Source organism: Ixodes scapularis, unplaced genomic scaffold, assembly GCF_016920785.2.
Source record: "Ixodes scapularis isolate PalLabHiFi unplaced genomic scaffold, ASM1692078v2 PGA_scaffold3__209_contigs__length_174095766, whole genome shotgun sequence".
Lineage (NCBI taxonomy): Eukaryota > Metazoa > Arthropoda > Arachnida > Ixodida > Ixodidae > Ixodes > Ixodes scapularis.
In genome coordinates, this window is record NW_024609868.1 from 65666563 (window position 1) to 65681254 (window position 14692).

General features: G+C 46.5%; 1 protein-coding gene across 1 annotated transcript; it reads left to right on the forward strand.

Moving 5' to 3' along the window:
* Window positions 1–5338: 5338 nt before the first annotated feature.
* LOC115331966 (endogenous retrovirus group K member 24 Gag polyprotein-like) lies at window positions 5339–14297 on the forward strand. Its single transcript, XM_042293010.1, has 2 exons — window positions 5339–5508; window positions 14029–14297. The coding sequence occupies exons 1-2, from the start codon at window positions 5339–5341 to the stop codon at window positions 14138–14140; spliced, it is 282 nt and encodes a 93-aa protein (XP_042148944.1). The 3' UTR covers window positions 14141–14297.
* Window positions 14298–14692: the final 395 nt, after the last annotated feature.

Consider the following 14692-nt stretch of genomic DNA (forward strand, 5'->3'; position numbering starts at 1 on the left):
CGAGCTGATTAAGGTCAAGAAAAAGAAGACGGGCAGAAAAGATGACAGAGAAGTTAACCTGGGGTATTAAAAGCATACTAAAACAATCTCGGACTTTAGTATGTGCCGTTTCGTTCCATTATAAAATGCAATAGGAAAAAAATAAAAAAAAAAAAAACTGCTTCCGAGTTTAAGATATTCCTTTCAAATATCTAATGTTCGGCCTTTGCAACCAAGGAAATGGGCATTTCATTTAAAATGCTCGCCATCAGAGAAACCGAAAGTCGCAGCTAATTCTACGCTGAAGCAACTTGCAATTTGCTCCTTTAAAGTCGCAACTGTTTTTTTATGTAAAGGAAGGGTAATGTAGCTTGTACCGTCCAATACATTGACGCATCATGTTGCTAACGATCGTGTCGCAGCGTAATTGATGCCGCAGTACGACCGCTGGCTGGTCGTAGCTGTATCAGAAATCCTATGTGCACCAAAGATTCATATTTTCGCGCGTGCAGCCGCGCATGCGCACACCTTCCGGATAACGCGCCGGTGTCGACACCTGTCGCGACCAATACCACGCGCTTCAAGCGAGCCCCTCCGGTCCCGACACTACCCAAGTATTCTAGTACACTGTAACAGTAGCGCCAAGGCTTCCTCTTCCGAGAGTACCAGAACTTCCGAAGTCAAATTAAACGCGGACCGATCGAATACCGCTTTTTCCGCAGAACATTTGAAGCAGACGATTACGCTCAACGGAAGTCGACGACCGCTGCGCCTGTATCGCCGTTGCCACAGCCGGTGGCGTCGGACGAGTCGACCCTGCGGCTCCGAGCTGCGGCTGTGTTTGCAGTAGTTTGCAGTAGTTAGGCTCTAGTGAGGGTGGGCGCAACTCAAAACCTGGAGAGCGTTTGCAATTTAATGGCGGCGCCTGAGGGAGAGAGAGGATTCGAGAAAGGATATGCGCCAATGTTGCCTGCACGAGAGCAGACGCCCGCTCTTTTGCAACTCTGTTGCCCCATGCATTTTTCCTCCTCTCGCCTCCCATTGCAAGCAACGAACGCCTTGGCGCAGCCTCTCTCGCTTCCTTCTCGAGAGGAGAAAGCAGGGTTGCCAGACAAGCAGGAACGTCCAAGATGGCGGAATTTACCCTTTTTCGCGTTAAAAAATACTTAACCAATCGCAACAAAACTGGTGACTATGAAAACGTAATCATTTATACCTTGTGTAAATTATTCAAGCACCTTAATGGGCTCTTACGACCTGAGTTAGGAAAGAAAACGACCCTTTGCCCCATAGACTCCCAGCAAAATCTAGCAATTAAATGGCGTTCATGTCCCGTGATCCCCGATCTAGCAGTTGCACCCACCCTCACTTGAGCCTCCCTAGTTTGCAGTGTCGATTGCAACGCCATGTTTTGAGGCGGCGGAAACAAGAACCCTATATACGCTCGAGCGCGTAACATAGCGTCCTCTACCGAGGTTTCCTTGAACGCCGCTAGCGTCGTTACCCTTGCAACCTGAGGAAGCAACAATAACACCTTTACGGAAGTTTGTTTGACGCCGTCTTCACGCTGCAAGGTCGTTGCGGCAGCTGCCGTCTTTACACGCAGAGCAGAAAGCAGCTGGAACTTCAGACGCCTGTCGTGCTGATTTGTGTCTCGCGTGTATTTTGCGGATGACAAGTGATGGATGAAGCTGCGTGTCGGCAGCGAGCATCAGTAAGTATATGCTTTTTGATAGCGAAATCATACAGGCCGTGCTTGTTGACGTAAGGGTCCCGCGTGCCTTGCACTGGACTCCAAGTTGTTGCGAGTTGGAAACACGACCGGCTTGTGATTAGAAAAAAATTGTCAGCAATATATGCCGTGGAATAAGCAAGAATAAATTGACTTCCGCTTCAAATCTAGCGCGTCTCGCGTGCTCCCTATAGGGCTTGGGTCGCACTCCATTTAAAATGGAAGTCGAATAATTATTGTATTTACCTTCTCCGCCTTGGGGAGTTCTAAATAATTAGCATTTTTAATGTGCTATCACCAGTGGATGTAATTTTAATAAAGCTTCCGGTTCAGAAAAACCTGCGTGTCATTCCCGTACTTTATTCAGTTGCGTTAGTTTGAGCGAGGAGAAGTCTCCATTGATTTCCTCCACGACAACATCCTACACCTAAAAAAGCACAAAAAAAAAATACAAGGACGAGGAAATAGACGGACAAGAGCCCGACGTAATAGAAATTTTAATGCACTCCTACCAGGCACGCAGCCAGGATTTTGTTTTGGGGGAGGGGGGGGGGGGGGGGCGCCTATGACAAAATGCTGTATGAGGGGAGAGGGGAGAGGAGGCCCCAGCAAAATGGAAGATTTCGGGGGGGGGGGGGGGGGGGGAGGCCGGGCCTCATGAGCCTCCCCCCCCCCCCCCCCCCTCCCTTCCTGGCAACGTGCCTGACTCCTACACGTCACCTTAGTGTACTACACGTCGCAACCTAACCTACACGTCACCTTAGTGTACTACACGTCGCAACGGTGTAAATGTTTAGTCGAATGCGTTTTGCTGTTTATTGACGAAGTTCAGGTGCCAATAAAGGAACAGAACACGTAAATCGGCCCGAGTGTTCGTTTCATTAGCTATCATGCATTTTTCGTTTACCCTAATGCTCAGTTCTCGGGTAAGCTTTGGGACGCAATTGCCGAATTTGTCGGTCAAGAAAGACGAGCTTTGCAGCAAAGAACTACGATTGATGAAACACGGTCGCCACTCCCGCTAAGCATAAGAAATGGGAAGAGAGTTAGCGTAAATAAATTTACATTTCAGGAAAGCGTCGTACACCCGAAGATTATCGCAAAATTTGACCCGTGGCACAAGAGACTCTCGCGAGAGGTCTTTATGACGCATGAGCCAGCTATCGTTTACTTTTTATGCTGATTCTCACATTTGCGTTTGAGCGAGATGGACTGCGCGGAAACCACTTGCGACATGCTTTATGACGCGAGAAAACACACTGGCGCCACCTATCGAGCAGCCACGGAACACTTCTGATCAGAGTATATTTAACGCGCACCATTTTCTCGCTGTGTGCTTGAAATACTCCTTGCGATGTTATAAGCAATCATTTCTGGTAGGTGGTGCATGGTCTGATCTCGCAACTACTCCAATACCCTCAGTCTATAGTTATACGCAGATTTGAAGAGTTCGAGGGCTACTTGATAGATGGCGCCAGCGCTGGCACGCTGGCGCCGTTATTTGTTGTTAGTTTGTCGCAAGCGGCTGCACTGCCAGTCGATCACACTTGAACGCAAACGTGTGAGCCAGCCTTGAAGCAGCCACTGTTGCTACATCGAACAAAAGACAGTCTGCAAACGCTGTGTAAGGCGCGTTTCTTCCTTGGATGACGGTCACATGGGTCGTTCAAAAATCAGTCTTCGAAGCTAATGAGACAAACATGCTTCGAACATGCTCGAGGAGTGCCGCAGATGATGCTGTCATCACGTCGTTAGTGAACATTGTGTCTTTTGTATGAAACACCTTTACGCATCGTCTTCTGCCGAGAAGAAAACCAGTTTCCTCCTCTCCATTTCCTATCGCCCTCTTCTTTCTCTGCTCCACACAGGTGCGAGTCTGCGCTACGTTGGCGCTACTCTCCGCAGAGATGAGGAGGGTTTCCCATTTTTCTCGAATGGAAAGAGGGAATTGAGGGAGAATTTCTTCATTTCTGACTGCTCGTCGACCTGAAACGGCGTGAGCGGAGGTCATAAAACCATCTGGTTTTGTTCAAAACATCATTGTGCACGCCGAATCGAGTGGCGGTGTAGGACCAAATCGCACACGTGGAACCCGTCCGCGCCGCCACTGCGCTTTTGGGAAGCACACAGGACAGAAGCGGGCAGCTGCGCGATTGTCGCGCGACCTAGAGCGGGCTACGCTTGTTAAAGGGGCCCTGCAAGCACGTTTTTATTAATTTTTAGTTTGTACCAAACCTGAGCGCACTGAACGTAGTAACTTAGTGTAACTTTTATTTTCTTGAAATTCGCTTTATTTTAATAGTTATAGGCAAATCAAAATGACAAAAACAAGCAAAAAATAACCTCCCTCATGACGTCCTTGGTTGCTTGAGCGGCCGTGAACTAGAAAAAGGGTAGTGAGCTCAGCGCGAGCGCTCACGGCTACCGCACTCCGTGTCAACGGCGCGAGAGGGCGCCACTAAAGCATGTTCAGTACAGGCTGTATGCAGCGGGCAGCCAGAGGGGCTCTCATTGCATTTGCTGCGTGATTAAACACTAATTCGGCATGACACTTCATTGGCCGCCAACGACAGCAAACACGGGGTAAAGATCAGTTCAGATTGGGAGCCACTTCCACGCTGCCATACCGCGAAACGGCCAAACCGCAAGACAAGCATCTCGCCGAAGGCCTTCGGAAGGCTCGGATCCGGTCGGATCCTCCTGTCCATACGACCGCAGCGCTGCCGCGTACATCCGGGATTTTTCCGTGTCGGCGCCTGATCCCACTACTTCTTTTTAGTATGCGCCGCGTTTTCCACCACTTGGTGGCGGGTATGTCGACGGGTCATTTCTTGTTTCCGTACTTTATGAACTGCATTTGTTTCTTTTCTCATCTAAAATAGTGAACAAAAACTACTTTTATAAGTAATTGAAACGGTTCGCGCCACTTATATTTTGTATTTCGACTAAAAAGAAGCTTTTAGCGGCTCTGACCAGTAGTAAGCCAATGACCAAAGACGTCACATTTTGCGCGCTTTCGGTACCGCGGGTCGCCCTCGTCGGCGGAGGAGGTTTCCGCGTCGTCCGATTAAAATATGGCGCACTGATATTTAGTTACTCTCTCCGTGCCCGCTGGCTTGCCCGAACTTCAAGAGACGTGGAAACCGCAAAAAAGGTAGACGCTTAAATATGATTGCAGGGCCGCTTTAAGTTGGAAGTGCGTACAGGCGGATGCGGGCAATCTTCCGTTCCCAAAGCCGTCAAGCGGCGTGGATTCACTCTGGTGCCGCGCGCAGCTCGGCTATTTGCATTGGAGGCGTCACGGTGTGGCTGCCACACTTTGCCAAGGTTTCTCGCTGAAAGCAGTGAAAAACCTTCCTTCCTGACTGCGACCCAAGTGGTCAATCACAGCTTGGTTTCGTTGAAAGTGGCGACTTGAAACGTGTTCTGGCTCCCTCTTTTCACAACCACGAATTTCTACTTGCCCAGAAATCGCTATTGACCCTTTAATTTTCTATATTTCGTTCCTACGCAACTTCCTCATGACCACGACGACTGGCTCGATATGTTCGGTTTGTTCCCGTCTCTAAACCACTCTTCTACTCTTCCGGACAGATCTAGAGCCAGCGAGCTCGGGCCGACGTTGCGATGAGCAACGGGCAACAGCAGCCGAACGCTTACTACTTGCCCGAGCCGGAGTTGCAGGCGCCACTTGCGGGTTACCACCCTTCACCGCAGCAGGACGCTCCCTACTACCTACCGCAGCAGCGCACACCCTGTGTCACGGCGCCACCGCTACAAGTGAGCGCTTTAAGATCGTCTCGTGGTTTTGTTGACACTGTGGGAAGTTAGTAAACCCCGAAGGGGGGCAGGCACGTAGCCAGGTTCTTGTTTCGGGGGGGGGGGGGGGGGGGGGGCACCCACGACAAAGTGCTGTATGAGGGGGAGGGGGGAGAGGGGGGTCCCAGCAAAATGGAAGATTTCGGGGGGGGGGGGGGGGCCCGGGCCCCATGCTCCCCCCCCCCCCCCCCCCCCCCCTGGCTACGTGCCTGCCCCGATGGGCATCCGGTGTCTGTGCTATATCGACGAGAAATTTAGCCACTGCAGTACCACTGCTATCCCGGAGCCTTTAACATGCATCACACAATAGAGATGCGCGATCTCACGCCGGTACGAAGCTTACCCAGATCTGAATGGGTAGGGGCAACACCTCTTGAAATAATCCAAGCCTGTGCACTAGAATTCTGACGTCATCACGGTGAGATCGAGCGATGAGGCCAATTGGACACGAGTGCTGCGTCAGCGTTCAGCTGGGCCTCGGGTCCAATCAGCGCGTCGAAGGACGCTCGGTGTCGGGCTCGGGCCCAGTGACGGAGTTGGCGCCATCCAACTGTAATGACGTTTCACGGCGGCCATGATTATTCTAGGTGGTGTTGACAGGGGTGGCGATTGAACGCAAGATCGTTGGGAGCATGGGAAGCTCTTTGGCACGTGTGCGCGCGTGTTGTTTATACCGAGTGTTGGAGAAATGAAAGCCGCATGTTTCGCGTCGAAAGAATAAACTAAGTGTCGTTGGAAGCTCAGTTTCTACTCGACTCTAGCTCCAGCGGTTGGCAATAAGTGAGAAAGTTTCAGAACCTATACCGTTGTCTGAATAAAAACTTAAAAAGTTACGAGAAATTTTCGAAAATATTTTCGTGAAAAAACGGCGGCCCAGCAGAGCCCGCGGATATATAAAGACATATTACGAGTGCTTCTGAAAACGGGATTACAATTATATATATATGGGTGATTTCATCTCAACTCAGGCACGAATTTAGGGTCGAATTTTTAATTTTGACGAAAAAAATATATGTTTTGGGGCGATTCCTATAATAAAAGAAGACGCAAACGGTTATCTCGTCGGATTTTTTGTTCTCAAGTTATGGACCGTTGAAGCGGTCAAGGTGGAAATTGATGTTTTTCCAGCCTATCGGAGGTGCCATATTTCACTCCATCCCTTTTCAATACTTTTTACGCTACATCAATATAACTTTTTGGGAACACTCTAGACATAGGCGTTTTCATGTTAATTAAGCGTCTAGGTCATAACTATCTTAATGATTTTTTTTTTATTTGTCAAACCGCCTCTCTGTGACGATATTTGACGAAGTTCAGCAAGCTGTGCTGTGTGACCTAATCAACATATTTTTATGATATTTGTATCACCGTAAAGCGCCAATTATGCTCTTTTTTTTTAGTATAATTTCAATATTTCGGCACAAGTATATATTGCGCTACATGTGCCTGAAAAACGAATATTTCGAAAAACTAGCAAATTTGGAGTCGATTTTCTAAAAAAACCCACTTTTTATTTTTTTCATTTTTTATTCACAGTTAGTTAATATAGTAGTCTATCAGGAACTACCAACAGAAATTGTAATATATTGTTTGTATGGCCACTATTAAGACTCGAATCTTGTGCTATGAGCGTTTTGAACGGGACTTCGCACAAGCACTTTGCTGAGCAGAATTTTGGCCAATGTAAAGTTTTCTATTTAATGTTAGTATTTACCACAATATCTGAGCGTAAAAGCAAGTGAAGTAACAATATTTATCCTTACAATATTTATTTACTTGGCACTGGGTGATTTGAAAGGTGTGTGAGCTCCGCCTTATGTATTGACGGAGAAGTACGTAACATCTAAACTCACGGACAAACTTAAGTCACGTGGGAAAAGTCTAAGTAACCTGGCATGAATCACTGCAAATAGAAATGAAACCTAAACACATGACTAACGCATTTGAAGCCTTACACGCCACAAAATGCTCGTCCTTACACGCCACAAAATGCTCGTTATTTTACGAAAGAGCCCGTATGAGCACAAAATAGACAGTACTTCCTAAGCGTCAGATACTAAATCGCACATATGTATATGCACTGCATATCTGTTTGACACAAGAAAATATGACAATTACATATAAAGTTCGGAATTTTAAACTCAAGATGCGGCACGTAACCAGAGAAGGGAAGTAATATTTCATGTAACCTAAACATGTTCATTGCATAAAATATATCAAAATGTGTTGACCAAATGTCTCATATACTCCTAATTAACATAAAATACACTCAAAGCTAATACAAATATAAACTTTAAAACGAATTGAACACCGCCAAATTCCGTCTGGTTTACGGATAGACGACGCAGTACCTTTTCAATACTACACGGCGCTGCTCACACAAAAACAGTGATAAACACCTGGGATAGGGATAGTCATCTTTCGACGTAGCACATTTCGAGACAATAGGTTGATGCGATTCTGAGCCAGCTTTCGCTTTGTCCAAATTGCAGTCAGTTCAGTGTCAAAGTCTATGGCGCGTCGTCTGATCACACAGCGCGCACTCACAGGGGGACAAGGATGAACGCACTGTTGAAACGGTCCGGCCTTTTCACGGTCCCACCATTTAGCTCTGTCTATTCTGGGGTTTGGTAAACTCTTTCTAGGACCACATCACCTCCCCCTTCCCCCATTGCTTTGCTCCACACATGAGAAGATTGGATGCCTTTCGATGGGGTTGCCTTCTCCCACTCCTTCCTTTTAAGCTCCCGATAACGAGACAGCTCCTCTTGGTCGATGAAGAGAAGCGTTATCCCCTTGATTTTCTGGCCGAGAGCTTCAACGAACCTACGCGCGTTAGTTATGGAGCTCAGTTCAGTTGTTTTCAAGTTATTCAGTGACGCATGATGCTTCAGCACACCACCCACTCCATCGCACGCGCTTTTGCCGTGCCCTGACGCCGAGTATATCCACCTGCTGACAACAAACTTCTTCTGAAATTCGTGTAATTGGTGCCGATTTTTGAAATGGCTTGGAGCGCCGTCCGAAACATAGATTAGCTCCAAAAAAACGGGCAAGAGTTCCTTGAGCCTGTCTTCAATCATTGTGAGCGCAAAGAGCGCGTGTGCAGAATCATGACAGGTATCGTCACTCACGACGCCGAAACTTAGTGTTCCCTTCGTGGCCGTCGCAACGCAGGTGAAGATTGTCACCATCTTGGTTTTCCAGTGATATCTTTGCACTGCACGTTGGAGCACAATACTCCAGTTTTCGGCGAAATCAAAGTGGAGGACTACGACACGTGGCTTCACATTTGCTTTTTCAAGCCATATTTCTCTCTGTTGTGCGCGCCGAATATAATAGTGGGGTATGTATTTCTTTGTCCACTTGTTGAGTTCGTTAAGAAAAGCAGTGGCCTCCAAATGTTTTTTCACCAACTCGCCACCAGATTCCCACAGTGTCAACTCCAGTTCATCTTCAGCGCTCATCCCTAGCATCTCGAGGGATATGTCCTTCCGGTTCGAACAGGCTTCACACCTCAGCAAGAAGCAGTTTTGGGAAGGATTTTCACAAAGAAAAATTTTCTGGACGTCTTCAAAGGTCATGGTCTTCCCCGCCGCATTTGACAGAGATGTCAGACAGAGTATGAAGTTGGCGCAGCATACACGTCACACACACACTCTTCATGTACAGGGTGTTTCTTAACCCACTTGGGCCGAAGAGAATAAAATTTTGTTAGGCCCATCTTTGACTTGGGATTGGCCGCCTTGAATTCTTTGTAGGTTTCCCTAATAGATCTCGTCATAAATCGCTTCGTGACGAAGACTTCCTGACCATCAATAAAAAGTCTTACGACATCCTTCTTGTTCGGGCTTTGTCTTGAGCAGTCTTTCGCATCTGATGTGTAGTAAGTCAACGCAAGAGCGACATCGTTTTCGTTGAGAGCATGTCCTTGGTATGGGTCAGGTGACGCCCAGACCCCCATTTTTTTTTTTCAGCATTCTTGATTGGTCCAAAGCATACTTTGTCACTTCAGGAATTGCTTTCAGGATATCTCTCTTTTTGAGGTTAGATGGAAAGAGAGTTAAGAGGCGGTAGCGTTCTAGCTGCGACGCCCTCTTGACGTAGGCTGCTTGTAAATTCCTGACCCAGTCGGAGCACGAGGAGCATGGATCTTCTTTGTCTCTGCCCGTAGGTTCTCCGTACACGTCACTTAGTTTACGACCAATTTTCTTTTTGAAGTCCGCGGTTATCTCGGATTTTTTTCGCTTAACATAGCCGGTACGACTTCGTGGGGTCACGCTAGAAGGGAGTTTAAGCGGTGTCACAGTTACTTCGGCAGCATCAATTGCTTCAGACACTCCTTGGACCAGGGCTTCCTCGTCGACGAATGATCTGTCCGCTGGTTTCAGGGATGATGACGATGAGCTTGATGACAACATTTCCTGTCCTTGCTTATGTTCTTCAATCTGACCCAAGAACTTTGTGTAGCAGTTATTGCACAGAACATCTCCAGGGCTTACGCGCTGGGCGTCCTCAGCCGGTAGAACTTGCTTAAGAAAACTTAGGTTTAGCTCCGAGACTTGACGAAAATGGCGTCCGTAAAACACTCTTCTCTTGTGTCTCCTTGAATAGTCGGCGCACACTTTCCGGTCTGAACTGAATAATGTATTAGCCATGGCAGTAAAGCGCCGTTCACACTCTTGCGACCGAGTACGACCGAGAAAGACCAGACCGGTTTTTAAGCCTTTTGCGACTTCTTAAGACCGGATGCGATGCAGCGGAGCTGGTCCTAAGAGATCGCAAGAGGCTTAAAAACCGGTCTGGTCTTTCTCGGTCGTACTCGGTCGCAAGAGTGTGAACGGGCCTTAACGAACACTTCTGGCTTTTTCAAAGCAGGAGCAGTTTTAAGTTCATCCAGCTCAGACAGCACGGAGGTAGAATGAGTACCAGCTTTCCGCCGCGGCTTAGGAATTCAAGTAAAGAGCCAGAAGGGGAACGAGAAGGCTATTATCAGTTAGACGACGTGCGAAGATTTGGCTTCCTTTGGGTCCCCAATCTTCCCGTCGGCCCATACTTAAAGGGGCACTGACACCCCAAAGGTCGTACTTATTTTTATTGTCTAAAACGATGCAAGTTGCAGTCATAAACACGCAAAAAAAACCGCATCGCGAAAAAAAATTTTCCCGCGCGCGCGCGCGCCTTTTTATTTTTGGCGTTTGATTTTCCCGCCTCTCGCCTCCTCGCTTCTTTTGATCGGTGACGTCAAAAATCAGGAAATTTAGAAGCTTTGTAGGCGACATCTCTATAACATTTAATTACGGCAATCGTAAAACATGTTTTTTAACGCAATTGCGAACGCACTACGGCCCTTCTTTTTGAAATACCAAAAATCGGGAGTTCGTTGTGGTGCCGTCTCCTGGATTTGTATCCTCCAACGGAAAACAGGCGACACCGCTCAAAACCGGTCCGCCGAAACGATGGCAATCGCTCCTTTCCTCCTCGCTTTGGGTCGCCATGGCAACAGCAGGGAGGGGTGAAAGAAAGTCGACTCTCAGGTCTCCGCGATTTTTGACGTCAAGGCACCGGCGCCGATCGCGCGGGAACTTCGAATTCGGCATTTAGAAATTGTTTTTTTACTTCACAAATACTGAACTCCCAAGTTTCAAATTTTGAGGGTAATGTCCCGGCATCGTTTTCAATCGTTTCGGATAATAAAAAAAATATGATTTTGATGTGTCAGTGCCCCTTTAAACATTCGCTCTCCGCCTCGCGGGTAATCTAAGTGCCACGCAGCAGCGGCGTCTCTTCTAGTGCCCGCGGATTAGTGGCACGGTTGTGTTAGAAGGACGAGGAGGTGAGCTTGGAGAGACAGAGGGGGGCTTGCGACGTAAACTCTGACCTCGAAACGCCTGTTCTCCCGACAATCAGGGTTTCCGTGTCGGTCGCATCCAAAGGCATAATCCTTAGAGGCTCCAGGACCCCGACGAAGATAGAGGCGGTAGCCCCATGATGTTCAAGATAAAGTTTTCTATACACGCCGCCTGACTGGGGTGGCATCTGTAAAATTTCGGAGCCGAAAGCAAAAGGTCTCAGAGGACTTCTCTAACGATCTGCATTCCCCCGTATTGGGAGAAAAAGATGCGCTCGCACTTGTGAATACAGACTTCTAAGTAACTTTGTTTAAGAGCACTACTCAAAATGTTTTTCATTGTTTATGGTTGGATATTAGGTAACGGCTAACGATAAGTAGAAAACCTTATATAGGCCAAACTTCTGCTCAGCAGAGCGCCTGTGCGAAGTCCAGTTAAAAACGCTCATAGCACGAGATTCGAGTCTTAATAGCGGCCATACAAACAATATATTACAATTTCTGTTGGTAGTTCCTGATAGACTACTATATTAACTAACTGTGAATAAAAAATGAAAAAAAATAAAAAGTGGGGTTTTTTAGAAAATTGACTCCAAACTTGCTAGTTTTCCGAAATATTCGTTTTTCAGGCACATATAGCGCATTATATACTTGTGGCAAAATTTTGAAATTATACTCAAAAGAAAGAGCATAATTGGTGCTTTACGGTGATATAAAGATCATAAAAATATGTTGATTAGGTCACACAGCACAGCTTGCTGAACTTCGTCAAATATCGTCACAGAGAGGCGGTTTGACAAATAAAAAAAAAAATCATTAAGAATGTTATGACCTAGACGCTTAATTAGCATGAAAAAGCCTATGTCTAGAGTGTTCCCAAAAAGTTATATTGATGTAGCGTAAAAAGTAGGGAAAAGGGATGGAGTGAAATATGGCACCTCCGATAGGCTGGAAAAACATCAATTTCCACCTTGACCGCTTCAACGGTCCATAACTTGAGAACAAAAAATCCGACGAGATAACCCTTTACGTCTTCTTTTATTATAGGAATTGCCCCAAAACATATATTTTTTTCGTCAAAATTAAAAATTTGACCCTAAATCCGTGCCTGAGTTGAGATGAAATCACCCATATATATATATATATATATATATATATATATATATATATATAGATGTATGCCATCTCCTGACGAAGCCGAGCCTCTCGGCGAAACTGTCGTAATACATGTAATAAACTCCTGGCATAGCAACTCCGAAAGTATGGATCTCTGACTTATATATATATATATATATATAAATATATACAGAAAGCTCGCTTTTAAATATTAAATTGAGTGTAAGTTTCGAAAATTTAGAATCTGGCCCAAGCCGTTTTTTCTTTGTTTCTATCATTCTGGCGGAGTCTGGGCTTTCGGTAATACAGGGTTCATCTTTGCAATGCAAAACAACATGGTTCTCCTCTTTTTATTTCAGATACTTGTTATATGGTTAAAGACGAATCGAGTGAAAGCATAACCTTGAGAAGCTACTGAACGCTGTCGACCAGGGGCCGAGTTATTCATTAATATTAGAGTCAAGACACTTTCTTGGCACGGCCATGTGATAGTGGCGTCACGTATGGCGAAGAGTCGACAAACTCTGCTCTATTTGTCGCAACCTTCATGACTACTTCGTATAACCTCTGGGGAGAAAAGAAAACTGAACGTAAAGAAACAGAGAAAAAACGAAACATAGCGTTACGTTTTAGTGCTGTGCGCAGATTAATAGCGCTTAACAGATTAATCGCTGACCTTTGTTACATTAATTCAAAGGTTCAACATTGAGGGTGACAGAACTCTTAAAGTAGTGGAAACTTTGGATATTACAAAATATGCTTAGGGAACAGAATTGCTGGGGTTCGTGTACACCTTTCCAGTGCTATCACCCAGGTTTGGGTTATCATCTAGGAGAAAAATGCCGTGTCACTAGGCGTCCTATATTATTCAGGAGACAGCTGCTGCGCATGTTCGGAACAAATTCCACACACTAGTAGACGAAAATTGCACAACGCAGAGGACGATTATTGGTACGGTATTTTGCCTCAGTGAAGCGGGAACGACACGTTTTAAGGCTGCACTGCATATAAGTGATTTAGCGAGCGACGAGACGAATGACGGCGACGAGAGTCAGCGACGAGCACCGAAAATTCTTCACTGCCCCTCGCCGCGTCGTCCCGTTTTTGGATTCCAATAAAACATCGCTCATCAGCTTGGCTGCTTGCTCCCATCGCTTTCGTGTGGTTTGCCTCGTCTCGCGACTGACTGAGCGACAGCGGAGCTGGTCGGTTGTCTCGGCGCTCGCCAAATCGCATACGTGCAGTTTATACTTTAAGCGAGACAATTAATTTCTTTGCTGGCTTGTTTGACATACACATTAAAACATTTTACACCCTTAAGAGCATTATTCCTGGGACAAGCTGATTTACTTCCTCAAAAAGGGCACTGACAGGGTCTTTATGCCTGCCAATGTTTTTATTTGTAGGTGACATATAAAAGTCCAACTACCCAGAACACAAGTTGCGGCTCGAAATACGTTTTTTTTTCTCCAGAAAACCGCCGGTCGAGTGTCCAGTGTTTTCAGCAAGCTCAATTTTCCTGCTATTTCAGAGTCGATCACAAGAAGAAGAAAGAGGATGACTGTTGGACAGACTGCTGGACGGACTGCTGCCCGGACTGCTGCTTCTGGATCCTCTACGTAGTCTTGTGCAAAAGTGACTGAGTGTTTGAGGATGGAGCGCCGGAAAGAGAAGCAACGTCAGAGCTCCCACAGAGGAAAGCTTCTTCGCCACAATGGTGCGGCGTATGAAATTTCAAGCCATGGCTGGCGTGCATATCTTGAAATACTAGGCGTTGCAAGTGGGCGGAGCCAAAGACAAAACAACAACAAAACAAAACCGCGCCGGCGCGCAAGCCCCTATTGAAAATTTTTGTACATATATTTCTTATACGGGATCTGGGTATAAACCCTATTCGGGATCCTGTACAAGTATACATGATCCAAATCCCGTATACGTATGCGGGATCCAAATCTCGTATGCCTATACACCTTTCCAAGAAACACTCGACCCCAAGGGCAACAAACCGTTTTCTACCCCAGTCACTGGGTAGACTCTCACCGGCGTCCTTGCTAACCCTAACCGAGTAGACTGTGATTTCGATTGGCGCAGCCTGTGTGGGCGCAGTTTCAGAGACTGCTGGTGGCTGAATTATCGTCTTCTCCCGCTGTATGTTGTGTTTCATGGTGCATGTATTTTCCGAGGACATTGAGAAA

Coding starts and splice junctions, on each gene's coding strand:
- LOC115331966 (XM_042293010.1), top strand. CDS start 5,339: ATGAGCAACGGGCAACAGCAGCCGAACGCTTACTACTTGCCCGAGCCG. Junction 5,509..14,028: donor CAAGTGAGCGCTTTAAGATC/GTCTCGTGGTTT, acceptor CTGCTATTTCAG/AGTCGATCACAAGAAGAAGA.